The sequence below is a fragment of the Varanus komodoensis genome, unplaced genomic scaffold (assembly GCF_004798865.1).
Source record: "Varanus komodoensis strain SLA01 unplaced genomic scaffold, ASM479886v1 scaffold34_1, whole genome shotgun sequence".
NCBI classification, from domain to species: Eukaryota; Metazoa; Chordata; class Lepidosauria; order Squamata; family Varanidae; genus Varanus; species Varanus komodoensis.
Genome location: NW_025335854.1, coordinates 9,833,064 through 9,853,452, shown reverse-complemented (window position 1 = coordinate 9,853,452; position 20,389 = coordinate 9,833,064). Strand labels below are relative to the sequence as shown.

Below are 20,389 nucleotides of genomic sequence, written 5' to 3'. Positions count from 1 at the left end.
AAGCCCCAAGGAAAAGGCACTAGAGCAGATGCTCCGGCTGTACTGGAAAGCAAATCCCACTAAAAGCACCATCTTGTTCTAAACAAATATCAGGCACCGGTCACACTGCCCTATTAGACCTACTTGTGTTACTCTAATCTAACAACTTTCTAAATCCATTTCTATCCGTGTCTCTTTCCTTCCATGCAGCCCTCCTTCTCCCTGCTGATATTTGTGCTGAGGTTGTACATAGCAATGAAGCAGTTTCTATGTTATCCACATCTGGAAAGTTTTTGGTCACTATTGGAGGGACCAACGCATACCTGAGCTTTCTAAATGCTTCACCAACTCTATGTGCCAAATGCTGACATTTTTTCAAAGTCTGCCCCCTCCTTGCTGCTAACATTTTTAATTAACATTTATTACTGACATTTGTATAGTTTGAGCCTTTGAACAGAAGGGCCTTAAAAGTCCTTATTTTCACAATCTCACCCCTCATTATTTACGAGCAAAAGCCCTGTAATGTGCTTGAATGCAACTGTGGTGGACAAAAGCAGTCTTTTCTTCCATATGCCCAAAACTGGCAAATCTTGAATTATCTTCATTCAAATAGACAAGTATTTCTTTTACCATAATAATGTACTAAGAGCTTTGCACTTGCAGTCAAAAATAGGTTTTTACTGGAATGCTTTTATGTCACATTTATAAGCAATAATACCAAGGATGTAATGCTTCTGGATCCCTTAACAAGTACAGAAAACTGCTTGCAAAACTATGCTTTTTTAAAACATAAGAAAGTGACATTCTCACAGTTATTCAACTGAATAGTTTGGGTTTTTAAAACAATGATAAGAGGCTATGCAGCTTCATCCCTCTCCTATTCTTCCTCCACTGATCTGTCTACAGTAGTATGAAATCGTTTAAATTATAAATAAACATAATTACCAATTAGCAATATATATATATATATAAACTTTTTTTTAAAAAAAGGAAAGAAATACTGGTAAGTATCTGGCTCCAAGACAGCAACAATGGAGTTCTGGATTCAGTATTGACACAGGAACGGCTTCTTGGCAGAAAGTGATTGGTGGGTCCTCCTGTCACAGCTGGGCGCTGGCCTCCCAGGGAGCTAAACACACACCTCAGAGCTATATACACGTTGTCTTCCACGGAAACTGGCTTGCTGCCACCCTGAAGCCGTGTCCACAGCGCTCTCTCTCAGCCAGTCAAGTGCAATATTTAAGGATAATGGGAACTGTAAAAGACGGAAAAGAGGCATCTTTAAGGCACCCGAAAAGGAACCACGGAGCCGAGAGGCCACACACCTAACCCCCCGTCTGCTTCAGCCATCGCACAGCGAGATCAGTCCAAACACCGTTCTAAGGCACACCGTTTTCGTATCACCATTAGGAAACAAGAGCAGATCTCCTAAACGTGGAACCTTATTGGTAGGTGTGTACCAGGCAAGAAGAGGAAGGGTGTATTTTTAAGGTAGGACTGTTTAAAAGGGAATGGGAATCGGAACCCCACCGGATAACACAGCCAATGCCAGAAACATTGGGAAACATAGTTTAACAGTACCTAAGGGGCAACTGGCTCTCCACCCCGGTTTTCAACTTTTTACTATAGGGGGCTGTTCATTTTGTAAAAGAATATAATCCGCTTCCTGGAAGGGAAAAACGACAAGCACCACTGCCAGCAGTCCAGAGCCTGCATGGGGTGGGGAATTTGCTGCCTTCAAAACGGCTTGAACGAACATCCTGCTGGCCTCAGTCTCCTTCCAGTTCTCAACTCAAAGCAGATGGATGTTGTCTGGCCAGTCATTCCATCAGGAACAGCTGGCCTGTCCTCCAACTCACGCCCTTATGAGCAGGAAGCCGATTTCCCTGGGTGGGGAATCGAGGCATTGTGGAAAGTTCTGCTGACCGCACACCCCACGAGTGGAACCGGCTCCTCCTAGAACATGAGCAGAACCTTCTCCTGGGAGGACACCTCAGAGGCAAGCCGGGGCCAGTAGGCCACCCGGCTCAGAGGGGGGCCAGTGCAGAGAGCGAGCAACGCAAGCCATCAAGGCTGGCAACGAGCCTCAAGTGATCACGGTACCTGAACCAGTGGGCTCAGTCTTGATAAGACTAGAATCGGGCTGCTCGTGTTCCAGCCGCCTCTCCCCCCCCCCCCCCAAACTGTCCCTTTACCTCCCCTCGAAGGCCGCTTTTCTAGCCTTGGAAAGCAGCCAGTGTGGTCCTGTCCAAGCCAGCGGTGAGGGGAGCAGGGAAAGCGGTCAGAACTCTGATCCCCAAGCCAAAGGCCACGGCACCCCCTCCAGCCTTGGGGCTGGGAATTCACAGGCTTCTACGGCCGCCTCACAGGTGCCCTCGGAGTAATCCGATGGTTCACCCTCCAACTGGGAAAACGGGAGGCGCCTCAGGTGTGACAAACCGTGCCCCACTGCCTTCGATTCGCAGAATAAGCATTTCACTCCCACCCACCCCCAACCCAGGAATAGTTACTCAGATTTAATGCCATTCTAAGTTGCCCCGCAAATTGCGCATAGCTGCCCACAGCCACCGTGCTCTGAGCTGCAGAGAATCCTTGAGGTAAGCCTATTTTCGACTCCCTCCGCTAAAATCAGTGTATCTTGAACAGAAATACTTTGGACTGGATTGAACCCATTTTTTCTTAAAAGGAGAGAGAATTCACATCTAAAAGTAAATGTAAGCAGTTAATACAATAAAACATAATGTAACAGAAAAGCAGCTGAGGTACCCCCATGTGCCAGCTGTGAAAGGTGGCTCTTGGAGAAAGGACACGGATGTTGAGTGCATTGTCTGGGCAGAGTGGGAAAGGCGGCCAGGTAGGGGTTCCATCGACGGCTGAAGTCCCAAGCCATGTAGTTGCTTTAGAGATTAAAATGAGAACCCTGAATCCAGCCTGGAGACGTTCCAGCATCCAGCGCAAGTGGGCTGCACGATCGGGACCTTTCGGTCCAAGTCATTAATCTGGCTGCCCAGTTGTGCACAAGCAGCAGCTGCTGAACAGTCTTCAAGGGCAGTCCCGTGCACAGTGCATTGCAGCAGTCCATTACAGAGACTGCCAAGTGCAGATGACTGCAACCAGGCTACCCCTGTCCAGACAGACAGCTGAAGCTGGCAGAGGGCGCTTGGAGCCACGGAGGCAATTTGCGTTCCGAGAAGGACCCCCCGGGCTATGCAGCTGCTCCTTCAAGGGGAGTACAGCCCCATCTAGAACAGGTTAAGTGCCCAGCACCCAGTCAGAGGCACTGACACGGCGTTGCTGTGGGAATGCACTCACCAACAATCACGAGCAGGACAGCGATGGCGACCAGCACCACAATGGCTTTCATCTACAGAAAGAAATGCAAAACAAAGCAAGCGGTGACTTCCCAGTTGCACATACTTTAATCCAAGCTCAACGGTGTGACTTTAAACCCTGGTGAATGCTTGCAGCATCAGCTGAACTATTCCAAATGGTTCCATGGTGTCAGTCTAGTGTGTGTGTCTGTGTCGAGAGACAGAGCGCGCACGCAAGTGAGCAAGAGAGAGAAGGGCAGAGAACAGAGTGGGCAAGGAATTGGGGTCCCTTCCATTCAAATCCTCACTCAGCTATTCACGAAGCTCACCCTTCTATACACAACACGATGCTGCGGTGCTTGGCCACAGGATCAGTCTCCAACGTGAGAGCACACAGCAAGACCTGACAAGGGTTTAATTACACCGGAGAAACGGAAACTGGCCTCTTCTGGCAAATTGCAAACATATGAGACCTATTCCTTAATCTGGTCTTCTGCCCAAGCAACGTTTCCAAGTTGCTGTACTAGCTTCCCCTTCGGAGCTTAAGCGTCTGCTCTTCGGTGCCACGTCAGTCAAAGCTGCAGGTCGTCCCGACATCGACCACGAAGACTTGGGCAGACGAGAGCCGAGGGGTTTATCCAACTCAAAGGGCCTGCCAGGTCACTCAGTGGTGCAGCACGGTGGACTGAATGGGAGGAGAAGAGCTGGTTATCGCACGAACACCGCCTCTCTCAAGGCTGTGCAAACCAGAACAGGACAGGGGGTCGGCTGATGTTTCGCCCTGCTCTGGCTGGCACAGGTGGTCTCCAGGAGGGGACGGAGAGCTCATTTCCCTGGCGAGTTCCATGTTCATGCAGAGGCCAACTTGGGCTAATGCAGTGACGAATTGCGGGAACTGCTTTTACCGACCGTCCGGGTCTCTGGTTCACTAGGATTCTGCAAGCGGCAAAGCGAGGGCAAAGGGGCCAGAATGGCAACAGAGGAAGGCTTGAGCTGCGCATGACTTGATACAACAGGGAGCCTCTCTGTGCAGAGAGCAGCCACAGCAGCACAATTCCAGACTGCTGGCCACAGGACCCAGTGCCCTCGCACGGACATGCCAAGCGGCTCTGGTGGGGCGAGGAGAGGCACGGGCGGAGCGGTGGCTCTGCTGTTGCATCCCAGCTGCTCATCTCACACGAGAGATCGGAGTGGGGGCTCCGATCAGGTCATCCCACCCCTAGAGGGACCGCAGGCGCTGGATCTGGTAGCCCAGCAGGCTGGATTAGACCGGCTGAGAGACTTTTCTAGGGCTCCACCTACTTTGTGAGACGCTCTGGCAGAGTCTTGTCAGATCCTCAGTGTGTTCTGGTTTAGGCAGCATGTAAAAACGTGGCTATTTAAGAAGCTCCTATAAACTGTCACTACCGTTGCTTATTAACCTGCATTCCTTGTTTAAATATTGCCCATGTGGCTTGAGTTCCTCTCAAGGAAAAGGGAAGAACATAAGCTTTTGAAGTAAGATAAGGTAAATAAAGGTAAACAAAATTTCAATCCATTCTTAATTACAGCCTGTAAGGAAAGGCACTGGTACATCATTTTAAGAATCTGGTGCATCTATTTTAAGAATAATCTCCCAGCCCCTCACCTTGCATCCTCGCCACCACATCTGTCGTCTGAGTTGTTTCGATCGGTTACTAAAAGCTGTTGCATTGTCTGATAAGCTGTCTGTACCACCGAGAGAGAGAGAGAGAGAGAGAGAGAATATACAAGGTTAACCTGCTGCAATACAGGTGAGGAGAAGCTTCCTTCTCTGTTCCAATAGTATTTTAAAGAAGAAATACCTAATGGTCACGTGTTCTTGCAGAGGTACTGCAAAGTCCATGCAATTTGTTTCCTTGAGAAGGAACATCAGGAACACAGACCAAATTAGGTGGTTCACCAGTTGGGTAAAGCCCACCCAGTGAATTAGTTTTGTAACTGTGCTTCAGACTTGTGAGGCAAGATGATCATTGGTTCAGGAAATAAAAGGGACTGCAAATATTTAGGGGATAAAAATGCCTGAAGCATGTCCCCTAAGACGCAGCTTTCAGCTATGAAGAGACAATCCTCAAAGCTGAGTGTCCCAAACATGGGATGTTCAGGCTCGAGCGGACAGGGCTGTGAACTAGCAGGAGTGCATTCCTCAGGCCACCAGAACTGGTTTCATTCTAGCTGACTGTTAAAAAGAACTGGTGACTGGGCTTTATTTCTTCCTTCCCCTGCTTCTCTTCTCCCGTCAGTACTGTAATTTTCAGACTACAACCCTGGCTGTTTAGTATGGGTTTGTAAGATGCTCTGAGAGCTTTTGGTCTGGACAGCAGAGTAAAAATCCTTTGAATGAATAAGTAAACTTGCAGAAGCAAGTCCAAGCAAAGGTCCAGATGGCGCCGCCTCTGTCAGGACCAAGCCGATCCGGCACACTCCTGCATCTCCCCACACGGAGCCACTCCTACCGCTCCGCCACACACGCAGGACGGAGGCCTCCCAAGTGAGGATCAGCAGCGGGAGGAACGAGGGCAGCGGAGGGAAGCTGGTGGCCCGGGTTCATTTCACGTAGATAGCAAGGCTGGGGAAAGACACCACCACCAGCCTGGACACGCACCTGGCCTTCTATCGCAGCCACAGTTCTCTTTTTATTTTGGGGGATGTGAGCGATAGAGGGAAAACAGGAGGGCCATGACCTGTTCTCCCCTGCAGCGGAGGGCAGGACGTGCTCCGCTGGGGTGAAGCTCAAGGAACCAGGCTTCAGCCTGGATGCCGGGAAGCACTGGCTGACGGTCAGGACCCCTAGGATATGGAATGGGCTTCTAAGGAGGTGGTTGAGGCCGCATCAGTGAGGGTGTTCAAGGAAAAATTGGACAACCACATGCTGGGGATGACATGAGCGGAGCTGAGAGCCAGGCCAGATGGCCCAGGAGGCCCCTTTTGAATCGCTTTGCTTCTGTTGTTTCCAACAGCCAGGAGAGAGAGAGAGAGAAAGAATGGGTCTACCTGGAGCGGGCATGCAGCCCCAGGGAGTAGCACTCCGGGAACAGATGGACCGGGATTCGGGAAGTCAGGGTTCCGGTCGCACTCGGGCATTATGCTGCCTGGGTTCCATGCCTACCTGACTTGTCCTGCAGGTCATCCAGCCGCTCCCCCCTCTCGATCACCCTGGTGATGTTCTCTTGCATGACGTCAATGACTTCGTCAACCTGGTTCTGGACACTGGATGAAATCAACGCGAGCGTGAATAACTGTGGCAGCCACGTCGGCGCAGCGGCAGCACACGCCACTGGTGAGGGGCTCCGTGTGTAAAGGTGTGGCCTCCATTAAACACCTGCAGGGTGCGCGGGCTTCTCTCTGCCTTACAGTGCCGGGGGAAGCAAACACGGTCGCCTAGTTTTTCGAACAGGGACGTGGGTGACTCAGCCAAGCTGTCGGTGGCCAAAGCAGGACTTGAGCCGAAGGCTGCAGGATGCGACCCCAGCGAGAGCCGTCACCTGCCACGACCGCTCCAGCTGGTCATGATACAACACGATGGGGCGCCCAGCAGAAAGAACACGGTGCTCGTTCTGTTTTCCTCCCTGCTCCTTTCCTCTTTATTGCACAGCATCTCAAATGGGAAAACATCAGTATAATAAAGTATGTGGCTCCTGGAGTGCTTTGGCAGAAAGGCGGCACAGAAACATAGCAAATATATTTTGCGCCTTAGCAACTGCGCTCTCAGAGGGTCCGGTAAACAACGGGCCAGTTCTCGTCTCGCCGAGATGGGGCAACTTGCATTGGAGCTGCCCAGCTGCAAACATGACAGTGCGCCCTCAAAAGCCCGCAATCTGTGCCCAGAAAGGACGGGCATGTCAACATGAAAAGTTCCAGCTTAATGTTCAGCTCAACATGCTAAGCTTCCCTGCGCAGAGAAGTGTTAAATCTTGAGAGACAGGTTTTAACAATTACCATTTCATAATTATTTACGTAATGCAGAATGATAATATAATACTGTCCCGAGACTCTGGTGAAAGGGCAGGATAGAATAGCTTTTAATAAATGAATGAATAACATCCAGTCTTTAACGCCACTATATACTGCTCATAATCAATGTGAACATCAAAGATGTCCACAAACTAAAAGCAGCCTTAAGAATTTGAGTGCATATCAAGGTTGACATTAAAACATCCCCAGGAAGGAGTTGTAATGACCTCAGTGTTTTGTTCCAATAAAGAAGGAAGATTCCACTTCCTAGTCCTCTCCATTCTCTAGCTCTTACCGTGTTAGCCAGTTTCACCTGGCTGGCCATCTATCAGGCCCCAGGACAACCTTTACTGAGCAACTTCCAGCAAAAACTGAGTGCCCTTTGGCCAGCTGCTAAGAGGTGAGCTACCATATTGCTATCCTTACAGGCAACCAGGTTAAGATGCTCAAGAAGAGGACGCCTGTCCCCACACTAAAGGGATCTCATTCAATGCTGAGGACCAACATCGGAAGACAATTTACGGTAAAGCCACTTTTGCTTGGCTTGGCTTACTGAAGTGCTCTTGCTGAGTTACCAGCTCCATGAGAACTAGCTCCCAAGCTACTACTGTTGAGGCCCAGTTCAACACCAGCACCCGCAGTGGAAGCCAGCCTCCCGACCGAGACACCTCCCTTCCTGCATACCAGTTTATCTCCTCACCCACGGCAGTCAGGCAGACAGAGGAAGTGACAGCACACTCTGTGGATCAGCAGCATAACTGGGTGTTAACGCATCCCCAGGTCTCCTACCTACACTAAGCTTTTCTGCCAATAAGCGTGTCACACCTGCTCCCGGTTGGGGGAGAGAACCAGGGAAGGGGCACGAACGAAGGCCGAACCAGAGCATTTCAATCAGGAGAGAGCTCCCGCAAGTGTGCACCTGAAAATGACCCCTGCCCTTTGCCTACTGCCAACACCACCGCGTGCAAGGGCACACACAGGCGAGCAAGAAGCGAGCGTGCGTTCTGGACCATGCTGTCCATTGCAGGCCCTCCCACCCGTCTCTATCACACACGCATCCTCTGAAGCGGTTCCTCTGCGGTCTCTCAAGCAGGCAGCTTCCCAGCACAGGCCTTTTTAGCGTCAACAACAGAACAGAACCATATGCTTTCGGACTGTCCTTTGGGTTTTCACTTCAGAGAGAAGTAGTGGCAAGGAAACAAGTCCTGGGGCCAAGGGAAACACCAGGCTCCAGACGCTGGACAGTTGATGGGTCTCTGGGAGTTGGGAAGGACACTGAGTCCAGAAATCAGCCTCCACTGTTTCTCCAACTGGACATTAGGCTGAGGAGTGCAAGAAAGGGGGCAGATGGATAGCCCCTTCCCACACACTGCTCTTCGTAAATAAACCAGCCTGTGGAAGCCAGCACTTGCCTCCACCCACTGGATCTGCACCTCCTTTTGAAAGCTGCAGATAATCTCTCAATTTAGGCAGAAAGACTGGGCAGTCTGGCCACTAATAGCAGGGAAAATCTGGCAGGTTCCAGGCCATCCCTCCTGGAAAGAAACTAATACAACCCCGGTTGAAGTCTGGAGACTGCTTTCCCACCGCTTTGGCTTCCACCCCCGCTCAGTCCCAAGGCTGCAAATAGATTCTAATAACAGCATTCACACATTTTCAGTGTTTTTTAATCTCAGCTAGGGAACACATCGCATCGTTTTAAAATATCACTTAAATCACTTCTGTGTTTCAAAAAGAAACCTATTTATGGAGGGTTAATGTAACTGATTTTTGTTTGGTTGCTGTCCTGGCTCTGTGGCCAGTTTTCCCAAGTAATTTCAGACAGGAATGCAAGTAAAAACAAAAGCGAAAGCCCAGCGATCTTGCGACTGTTTGCCTCTCCCTGGCCTCCCTCGCCCTTGAGTCCCTTGTCTCCAACCTGCTTGTTTTAGGAGGACAAACTCCCTGGGCAAGCCAAGTGCTGGCAGGGGGCACCGGGCACTTCAATGCAACACGCGCACGCACCGCCCTCAGAATACGGCAGCTCCCGCCCACCTTGCATCCCACCAGCTTTCAGGCACGGAATCAGCTGCAAAACATACCGCTTGCTTAGGAACTGTCACAATGCTTGTCTCCATGCCAGAGGAACACAACAAGCATGCCAAGCAAGGACCAGCGAGGTCCTAGATGACACCAGTTCGACGAAGCTATGCCCAGCCCTAAACGTGGAGCCTCACACCTGTTTCTGCCTCCTTCCCCATCGCCTGCCCGTCTACGTTCTGACCTGGTCTTCCATCCTCTCTTCTGTGACTGCATGGAAGAAACACTCATGCCTTGTTTCCCTCACCCAGTAACCAACCTCTTTGAACCGCTTCTAGAGACTGCCAAAAGAAGAGGTAGTAACGTGGGAGAAGGAGCCATGCTTTTGAGCTCGCTTGAGGGGGATGTACAGCACCGGAAAGGTGCACCTACTTCCTCCAATAAATGCTTCCTTCTGTGGGACATCACTATGGGACATCGCCCCAGCGCAGGTGCAGACTGACATTCTTTCTGAAGCTTGTGGGGCTGCTGCTGCCCGGCACGCTGCCTGGAAGTGCTGTGGGTGCTGCCTTTGGCCAGATTCTGTTCTGCCCAAGAGCCCCTTTGGAGGCAGAATGGGCACCCCCTCCTCTTGCACACAGTCGTGGGCAAAGGGAGGACAAGGCAAGGCTCCTCGTCCACACCTAACAGCGACTTAAGTCTACCTGGGTGGGGCAGAGCTGTCCTTTGAGGAGATCCCCCATGAAGGAGAGCTTGTGAGCAGTAGACGTTGTTGACCTGTAAAGCTCCGGGACAAATACATGCGTGTCAAGACACGCATATGGTTTTTATTCCCGTGAAAGAGGACAGGAAGGAATATGAATGGCATCTGGCTAAGGCAGTGCAGGGAATGTGCTACTCTTCCTGTGAAGGAGCCTCGAAGGGTTGTGGAAACAGGAGGCGACTGCCTTCTCTCCTCCATGGACAGAACTGTTGGCTAAGCTCTTAGGAGAAGACATCCAAATCGTTTTGACTTCTTCCCTCTTGCTTTGGTAGAGTTGGTGACTGCTAGCCAACTCTTAATTGCCTCCCATTTGTTCTGCTACTATGAACCTATTAATTTTTGCTGTCAAGGTCCCCTGAAGGGTGCCAGGATCGGATGCACCACAATAGCAAGGGGAGTAATTAGCCAACAGATGAAAGCTTTTAAACAGCACACACTGTTGCCAAGTATCTGGTAAAGCTCTTCTTGTTGAAAACAGGAACATCTTTCTCAAGCCCTGGAAACTTCTAGATTCAACACAGATGCTGCAGAAACTTTGATTGAAAATATAGCCGTTTTATGTTTGAAATTCAAGCATGAAAAGACCAATTTCAGATACAGCAATGTACTTACTGCCTGATTTTGTCATTCTTGGGTCCAAACCTTGGTCCGGATGGCCCTCTCCTGGAAAGAGATAACAGAAGCGATAGGAGAGATAATCAAATCAAGCTGTTGGGCGTTGCTTCTTGTCTACTTGAGCAGACAAATGGCAAACCGTGTGGCCGATCCACAGACAGACTCCTGGAGTCTGCAAGTATTACACAACGAGGGCTTGTGGGGCCAGGAGGAGCAGTGTACTCTGAGGCTGCCAAAAGGGGCGACCAGGCTGAGCCTTTAAAGTCACCCTGAAGTTTAAGTATAAGCACTCCACCTAGTTGTACAGCAGCATCCCCCAGGTTTGAGAGATGGCGCTCTAACACTGAGCCATGGTCAATGGGCCAGATTAATGCTACACAGCCCACAAGAGGCCTGGGACTCCACACCAGGGACTGGAAGCCCAAGCAAGAGTGAACCACCTCAGTGAACAGACTGCTCAGTTGGCCCAGCTCCACTCATGGCGATACTTACAAGAAAAAGTCCTCCTCTTCATCTGAATCTTCCTCCAGGAGGTTTCTCTGCAACACAGAAGATTTGGATGTCACAAGGTTAAATGCCGGACAAAGAAAACCACAACTCTTTCAAATGCTTATTGCTAACCGCAACCAACAAACCAGCTCTGGGTTAAACTGTCTGGAGTGGGGATTTATTTTAGACTCTAGAGATGATAAAACACAACCCCACAACCTGGAAATGCTAGCACTCTGCCTTTAACAAGTGTTCCCTTCCATTTCTGCATCCCATATACCAGGGGTCCTCAAACTTTTTCAACAGGAGGCCAGCCGAAAGGTGCTGGCAGGGGGCGTGGGCTGGTGAGCGGGGGCGCGCAGCGAGGTGAGGCAGAGGCTTGCCTGTGCGGGCACACATGTGGAAAGTCCAAAACCTCTGAGGCGGGCCGCATCCAGCCTGCGGGCTGTAGTTTGAGGACCCATGCCATACACCATAATCCATTTTAGAAACTCAACTGATGCAACCCAAAAGCCAAGTTTAACATCCTTGGAAAGACCAAACAGCATTCCGACTGTCTCTAATCAATATCCTATAAAGAAACAGTCTGCGTTTTTCTGTAAACCATCATAATGGGTCATCTGGTATTTACTGAAGTGCATAATATTTTCCAGTTACCAGGTACACAGATTTAAGCAATTAAACCAACGGATTATGTAAAACACAGGAAGTCCACCTCCTACAGACAGATATCTAATACCAGGTTGATTTCTATCATCTATTTCTGTCCTTAATCAAATTAACTCACTGTGATCTGGATTTCAAAGTTTTTACTAGGAAAAGAGCTCCCATCATTTCTTCCGCTAGCTTCTGTGAGTTGGGATGGAGAAATCTGAACCTCCATGTGAGCAACTGAAGGTGTGTTTAGATAAGCAAGTTTTACCACACAATGCCATCAAGACGCAACATTTCCCTGTATGTGCCATTGTTGATGTATAACGTATGGCTTATATATGCCCCCAACACAATATGGGGCACACACAGCTACAGGAAATTAGTTCTCTAAAGCTGAACTGAAAAGAATGCTAGCGATGCTCTGCTGGATTTGCCCAGAGGCCTCTCTGGGCTGGCCTTCAGTCTGCACAGTCACGCCAGATGCTCTGGGGGAGTTCCTGGCCCGCTCACTGTGAATGCCAGGGCACCCTCTCACCCGTGCTCACTAACAACCGATACCGAGCTAATACAGAGACTTCAGGAGCATTTTCTGCAGCTGCGCCACGGTAAGAGAGCACGGTAGGACCAAACAACAGGGGACCATTCACAGAGAAACCGCCAACGGCATTTGCATAACTCACCCCAAGACAGAAGTCAGACAAAGTTTTGCCTAGCAATACTGTCCATCATCCTGGGTCTAGGAGCAGGGAGGTCAAATGAAAAGGAAAGAACCATAAATCCACAGCATGTGCCATGATCCATAAAGGATCTAACACGTGTGGAAAACAGAAAGTCGCTGCGCTGAACCCCAGCATCAGGATGACCCCTAGGAGAGTTAGCTCCACAGGCACCCGGATTACAACGGACAAAGGTCTACCTGGGAAAAGGTCTGTTGCAGTGCTCAGTCAAACCCGGAGGGCAAACGGAAGGGACAAGGTGTCTCGGGGATGCGCCTTTCCAGGACAGGACAGGACGCGACAGCAGCCGTGGAACTATTACAGGTTATTTCCCATCCAGAGCAGGGGAAAAGGGAAGGTGTCCCGGCACAAATCATCATCAGGCTGGTGCAAATCCAAATGAGCACAAGAGAACCCTGGGTGCTCCCTGCCCTGCTCCACAGGAGAGCTCTGCTGAGTTTCTTCTGCTCTGAAGCAGTGCTTCCCCGCGGGTGGGACTCGAACCTGGAGCCCAAGAAACCATTTTTACCTCCACCACAAACCCTTGTCTGTGTTTTGGACAAATTTCCTCCCAGTTCTGATTGGTGAGATTAATCTAACTGCTATCAAAAGATTCTTATGAAAATTAATGGAACCAAAAACCTGTTCACTAATCTGCATCTTTAAGGAAACAGAAACAGAAAAATACACACCCTATTTCAACTCTTCTTCCCTAACCAGCTCCTGAGAGATCTGGAAAGTGTCTGCTATGGTGTGTGTTTTATTATAATTAAAAATAATAATTTCAGAAAACTGCTTGAAGACTGGGCTCTTGATGACCATTTCTTTCAGAAGATAGTGCCCACTGGCAAAGCGAGGAAGCCTCTTTTCCAGTAGGTTTATTCCTCTTCCTTCTCCCTCTCATCAAATCTACTCCTTTAAAAATTAATTTATGATCCCTTGTACTGAGTATTCAGCATACTGCGATTCTGTGTAAAATGTAAAACTGGTTATTGTCCCTATTTCTTAATGTTTCTGTTTATTCTTGTTAATGTTTTCCCTCACTTCTCATACAGTTTTTAACAATATTAAAACTGGTCTGAAACTTTTATACTCTTTACCTCCCATTGTCAGCATCCCTCTCAAGTTATTAAAAATGCATTTATTTATATCCTGACTTTTTCCCCACAAGGAACCCAGGGTAGCTTATATAATCCTCCTCTTCATTTTATCCTCTGAACAACCCTGTGAAGGAGATTAGGCTGAAAGCTGGTAACTAGCCCAAGTCGCCCACCGCGCTTCATGGCTGAGTGGAGGCCAGGACCTGCATCTCCTGAGTCCCAGTCCAGCACCCTAACCAGCATGCCACGCAAGCTCTCCACAATAGAAGAATAAAAATAAGTGCAATAAAATATTTCAGAGCAGAATAAAAATAAAAAATATATCTGAATGGGAACTTCCGTAGTGTGTGGTCTGTTTTTCAGAACGTATTATTTTGCTTTTCAGGTGCGATGGACAGTCATGGCTATGCAGAAGAATTACTAGAGGAAGTCTGACCACACCTCGGGTTGTGTGCTGGTCACGTGACCAGAGCGGCATTGTCAAGTGATGGCCTTTCCCGTGATTGCCTGGCCCAACACCTGAAGAACTGGCCTGCTACCCAATTCACCCACCTTCTTAATGAGACTGCACGCCCTGCCTGCGCCACACGCCTCAGCCTCCCGCCCACCTATTTCCCTTCGCTTCCAGTTTGCCTTGGGACTAAAGGAGGCCACACAGGGAGGACTCAGACACCGGCCTCCCAGAGGGAGCACTGCAGCCTGGCCCCAACCGCTGGCCCACGCAGCAGCGGCTTGCAGAAGCTGGCCCGCCTCCCGCCCCTGCCGAAAGAACATCCTGCGCCAGCTGCAGGGACCCTGCAACCTGGGCTCTGAAGAGGAGCATATTCGGGCCCCAGACGCCTGCCTGAGGGGTTGCTTGTGTAAGTGTTTCATTTCCTCCGCTATCCCCTCTCTTACCACTATTCAAAAGTCAGGACACAGCCCTTCAAAATAAGGAAATACTGCCAAGCAGCGAGAGGCCGACCCTGTGCTCTCCTTGCTCTCGAATGGATTTCCGTTCTTTGGCATTAGCTATGTGCACAGGAGGGTTATAAAAACAGCAGGAGATAATGTACATTAATTACTCTGAGAACTAAAGGAAACGTTTTTGGACTACATTTTAGCCTAACGTGTCACAGACAGTTGTACAATGAACCCTACATATCCTATTGGGGAGTTTTTAAGCAAAATTGTGTAGGAATCTACCAGGCACACTTCGGAAAAGGAAGTGGCAACCTGGTGCCCTCCAGTTGTTCCGGGAATGCAGTTCTCATAAAGCCTGACCATTGGCCACACTGGTAGCAGCTCCCGGGAGTCACGGCCCAAAACATGTTTGGCCTACCACTGCTTTAGACAGACTAGCCTGCCTGTCTTGTTGAGAGGCTGTCAGCAGTTTTCACCGCAGTCCATGTATTGATGAGGAAATCCAGATGTTCACTAGTCAAGACATGATTCATTTAAACGTTCCATTATCACCTATCATTTCCCAGGGCTCGAAGCCATTTTCCCCGGATGGGGTAGGGGACTGACGAAAGTCCTTCTGCTGCCGCAACCGGGTCCATTGGCAAGACAGCAAAGTTCAAACACGGGAATAAAGTTGAGGCCTTTGTGCACTCACCCTCTCACTTTTGACTGACCCAGTGACATCATCATCATTGAGGTGCCGTTTGAACTTGGGGGGCATATCTTCATTCGGGTGTTGCTTTTACTTGTCCAGTACGAGGGAAAGAGGAGAAACTCGCCACCTAGAAGAGAGGCATAAAAAGAAAATCCTACTCAGGCTGGAGTTTACTTCCCAGTCTTATACAGATTGATCACAGTGGCACCTGCATAGCTTTCCTCATACAAACTGGTACATGAAAAAGAATAGGAACCCTAGAAGTTTCCAATAAAAATAGCGTCTTTTCATCCCCACATTATTTATTTTATACTAGCAAATGTAAGGCTTCAAAGGGTTGCAGTAACACTTGGCATGATACAGTGAAGCCTGTAAGCAAAGTTATGCAGCTGTTAGAACTGGACAGGTCACGCCTGTCCTGAGTGACAACATGGCACCCCCAGGCAGAGCCCCTCCCATGGGTAGCCCAGCAGGGCACTGAAGCTTCCACACATGCCATTCCCTTGATGGGACTGGCCTCAGACTCTACTGGCCACAAAAACTATGCGCTGTTAGAGGCGTCCAATTAAACTATGTGCTTAAAAAAACGAAATAAGCCAGAGATGCTGACCAATAAGGTCCACTTAGTATGTATGCAAAGTCCCACAGTCCAGGTGTCACGATCTCATTGCTATGGCACCAAAAGCAAACCTCCTCTTATCACTGATAAAACGTAGGTCCACTGCACCAAAAATGTTCAAGACGGGGAACTTCTATTAAGACTGAGCTCTAAGACCTTCGGTCAGATTTTGCATATCACAGAGTTCTTGCACCTTTTTTTTTTTTAATCCTCCCAACTCTTTGTGCAAGAAGCTTTTGACAAAAGACAAAGATTTTAATTATTGCTAACGGTATTGATCATAAGACTGGAAGAGAAAGGAGTAAAAAGAGCTTTTAAATAATCTCTGCCATCCTTCATGGATCACTGCCTTGTTGTGGCGAAGGGGCTTGCGTAGCTCAATGAAGCTCTGAGCTATGCCGTGCGGGGCCCCTCAAGACGGACAGGTCATAACAGAGAGCTCTGGCAAGACGTGATCCACTGGAGAAGGAAATGGCAACCCACTCCAGTATCTCTGCCATGAAAACCCATGGACAGTACCAAAAGGCAAAAAGATATGATGCCAGAAGATGAGCCCCTCAGGTCGGAAGGTGTCCAATGTGCTACTGGGGAAGAGCAGAGGGCTAGTACTAGTAGCGCCAGGAAGAATGAAGCGACTGGGTCAAAGCCAAAAGGACACTCAGTTGCAGATGTATCTGGTGGTGAAAGGAGAGTCCGATGCTGCAAAGATCTATACTCCATAGGAAGCTGGAATGTAAGATCCATGAATCAAGACAAGCTGAACGTGGTCAAACAAGAGATGACAAGACTGAACATCGACATCTTAGGAATCAGTGAACTAAAATGGACAGGAATGGGTGAATTTAATTCAGATGACCATCAGGTATACTACTGCAGGCAAGAATCCCTCAGAAGAAATGGAGTAGCCTTCATAGTCAATAAAAGAGTAGGAAAAGCAGTACTGGGACACAATCTCCAAAATGACAGAATGATTTCAGTTCGAATCCAAGGCAAACCATTCAACATCACAGTAGTCCAAGTCTATGCCCCAACGACTGGTGCTGAAGAGGCTGAAGTTAACCGGTTCTATGAAGGCCTACAACACCTTCTAGAAATAACACCAAAAATGATGTCCGTATCATCATGGATTGGAATACTAAAGTAGGAAGCCAAAAGATAACCGGAATAACAGGCAAGTTTGGCCTTGGGGTACAAAATGAAGCAGGGCACAGGCTGGTAGAATTTTGTCAAGAGAATACGATGGTCATAGCAAACACTTTTCCAACAACCCAAGAGACGACTCTACACATGGACATCACCAGACGGTCAACACAGAAATCAGATTGACTATGAGCTCTGCAGCCAAAGATGGAGAAGCTCTATACAGTCAGTAAAAACAAGGCCAGGAGCTGACTGTGGCTCAGATCATGAGCTTCTTATTGCAAAATTTAGGCTTAAATTGAAGAAAGTAGGGAAAAGCACCAGATCATCTTATTTGTCTCTAGAGAAACCTATGTGCAGGTCAAGAAGCAATGGTGAGATTCCGCCCGTATTTTCTGCTGGAGCCGCCTCTGATCAGGCACACCTTCCCTGCATGAATGGAACTGCAATTGCAGCCATCCCCCCACCCCCAATGCACCATTTGTGCCCATCTCTCCCTCCCCCAGTGCGCCTGCGATCATGCCCGTCTCTCCCCCTCACCCCCCAGCGCGCCGGGATGACGGGTGTGCGCAGGGATGACAGGCACGATCTTGGTCATGCTGGGGGGGCGGGGAGATGGCAGTGCTTGTGCTTGCGGTGAGGGGGGGGGGAGATGGCCGCGATCTTTGTTGTCACTTTGCTTCACATTTTTCTGATTTAAAAAATGGTTACAGAACGGATTAACCTTATTTACATTGTACCTTATGGGGAAATTTAACTTGGCTCATGACCAGTTTGGGTCACGACCAGAGTCCTGGACGGATTGAGTTTGTGAGCCAAGGTACCACTGTAGATGGGGAAGAAATGGAGGTAGTGACAGATTTTATTTTCCTGGGCTCCAAGATCACTGCAGATGGGGACTACAGCCAAGAAATTAAAAGACGCTTGCTCCTGGGAAGGAAAGCTATGGTAAATCTAGAGAGCATACTAAAAAGCAGACACATCACCCTGTCAACAAAAGTGCATATCATCAAGGCTATGGTTTTCTCAGTTGCAATGTATGGCTGTGAAAGCTGGACCATAAGGAAGGCTGAGCGCCAAAGGATTGAGGCCTTTGAATTGTGGTGCTGGTGGAGACTCCTGCAAGTCCCTTGGACTGCAAGGCGATCAAACCGGTCAGTCCTAGAGGAGATCAGCCCTGACTGCTCTTTAGAAGGCCAGATCCTGAAGCTGAAACTCAAGTACTTTGGCCACCTAATGAGAAGGAAGGACTCCCTGGAGAAGAGCCTGATGCTGGGAACAACAGATGGCAAGAGAAGAAGGGGACGGCAGAGGATGAGGTGGCTGGATGGAGTCACTGAAGCAGTCGGTGTGAGCTTGAGTGGACTCTGGGGGACGGTGGAGGACAGGAAGGCCTGGAGGAGTGTTGTCCATGGGTCGCAATGGGTCGGACACCACTTCATCCCATGACAGAGAGGATGGGCAGCAATTCCTTTTTAATCACTGAGAGTTTACAAAGAGTGGCAAAAAAGAAAAATCAAGATCCAATCCATTATTTCAAAAAGATAAAAAAGACATTTTGGCACAACTCTACTTTCTTTCACACTTCTGCACCCCTCAAAAAGCAAATAACCTTAATGAACACTGTTAGAGCAGTGATGCCAGATCAGCCGCCCGGCATTGTTTCCACGAATGGCCACCAAGACGCTGCCAGTCGCACGGCAGGAAGCCTGTGTGCACCAGTTATGTATTTTATCTCCGTTACTAAGGAAGTGGGATGGTGTGTCCAGTTGGACTTATGCCCTGCGTGTGGATCCCCCGGGCTGCTGTGAGGCCAGAATGCCAGATGGGCCCACGATCTGATCCAGCATGGCTCTTTTTATGCGGTGTGAAGGCACTAGGCTCTCCACACACCCTCCCCCCACTGAGCAACTGATCTTCAGGAACACAGCACCCCTGAATACAGGATGACACCTTCAAAAAGTGTCATCTAACACACTGACTTTGTAAATAACCCTCGCAGACCAGGACAATATTCCTTGGTGCTGAAAGGCGAATGCTTTGAAGTAACAGGCTCAAGCAAGAGTTTGCGTGAGAACCTTTTAGTCAACTAAATTTTGGTGTTTTTTTTTAACTCAGTATTTCTGAAAACAAAAAGATACTGGGAAGATTTATAATTTGCCAATCCATCTTTGATGAACTACAGGTATCTAATATTTTGTTGCATACGCTGCTGACCTGCACTGGTCAAGCACCATGACCGGAGGCCAAATCCAGTAGTCAGGCGTAAGTCACAAACCTTCCATTCCCATTACCAACACAAGGAATGCTACCTAGCTGGATTACGAAATGCTTTTTGAAATCCTTGCACACGGGCAGAAGAGCATCTACGACAGTCAAAAGGCACCGGAGCATTACAGAAACAGAATCATCTAGACAAAGGCAATTAAAGCCATACAGGTATGTGTCAAAAGATGTTGTGCAGCTATTGTGTGCTTACCACCTTAATTACTTTTTGTGGAAAGGAAGTGGATAGAGACATTGCAAAAACCCGTATAGGATAGAATTTCTTGAAGGATACAGTGTGAATGCATGATAAACTTCTCACCCTGAAGTACCCAATATTAAATGTACGCTAAATATGTAAATGTTATTTTTGCAAAGCATTCTCGTCTTTCATACTCATCATCTGTGGAAGCAGCATGGAAATCCTTAGTAGTGCTTGCAGGGGGCATATGGGACAGAACTGGGAGAACATAACTGGCAATTACAAAGAAGAAAAAAACGCACTGTAGATCACAAGACATCAGCCCTGAACACCAGAAACGATCCACGGGAGAGACCAGGATTTGCCCTGCTGGGCAGGATGCGCCCCCCACCAAATCAGGCGCCCCAGCGCCCCGAACGACATGCACTCCCCAGCATGGTCGATTATCCCAGCATCTCCGGGAAGGGCTGGGGAAGGACCCGATCCGAAACCGGGGCAGGGCTGGCCGCCTGTGCAGGCACTGCAGGCCAATGCTCCGAGGAGCGCACGGTCCCGCCGGTTCGCTCTTCCCCTTCACCGGGGGCCTCGGAAGCCCCTGCGAGGTCCCGGAGAGGCAACCGGGCCGCGCCCCGCCGCTCTGCTCCTCTGGCGACCCAGGCAGCCCCCCGCGAGGCCGGGCCTGGCGCCCGGTTGCAGCGGATCCAGGCGGGCCGCTCCATCCGAGGGGACCTGGCGCGGCCCCCGGCCCGAGCGCCCGGCCAGGAGGGAGGAGGGCCGCCGGCCTGGCGCGGCCGAACTGCAGCCCCTCGGAGGCCGGGCCCGCCGCCGCCGCCGCCGCCGCCGCCCGCAGCCTCCCGGGCCGGGCGGAAAGCCGCGCAGGCACGAGCCGGGCGCGCGGTCGACAGCCGGGCCTGGGCCAGGAGCCTCGCCGCCGCCGCCGGCCTCAAC

At 49.6% G+C, this 20,389-nt stretch overlaps 1 protein-coding gene across 1 annotated transcript in view; it reads right to left on the bottom strand.

The window, feature by feature from the left end:
* Positions 1-636: 636 nt before the first annotated feature.
* VAMP4 (vesicle associated membrane protein 4) overlaps positions 637-20,389 on the bottom strand; it is a 20,011-nt gene continuing 258 nt past the window's right edge. The window contains exons 2-8 of the mRNA XM_044439278.1: positions 15,216-15,342; positions 11,152-11,198; positions 10,657-10,707; positions 6,418-6,518; positions 4,918-4,997; positions 3,292-3,343; positions 637-1,234 (exon numbers count right to left, since the gene is read on the bottom strand). Coding sequence (XP_044295213.1) covers positions 1,206-1,234; positions 3,292-3,343; positions 4,918-4,997; positions 6,418-6,518; positions 10,657-10,707; positions 11,152-11,198; positions 15,216-15,281 — 426 coding nt within the window. The 5' untranslated portion in view covers positions 15,282-15,342 and the 3' untranslated portion in view covers positions 637-1,205. The remainder of the gene's footprint in view (positions 1,235-3,291; positions 3,344-4,917; positions 4,998-6,417; positions 6,519-10,656; positions 10,708-11,151; positions 11,199-15,215; positions 15,343-20,389) is intronic.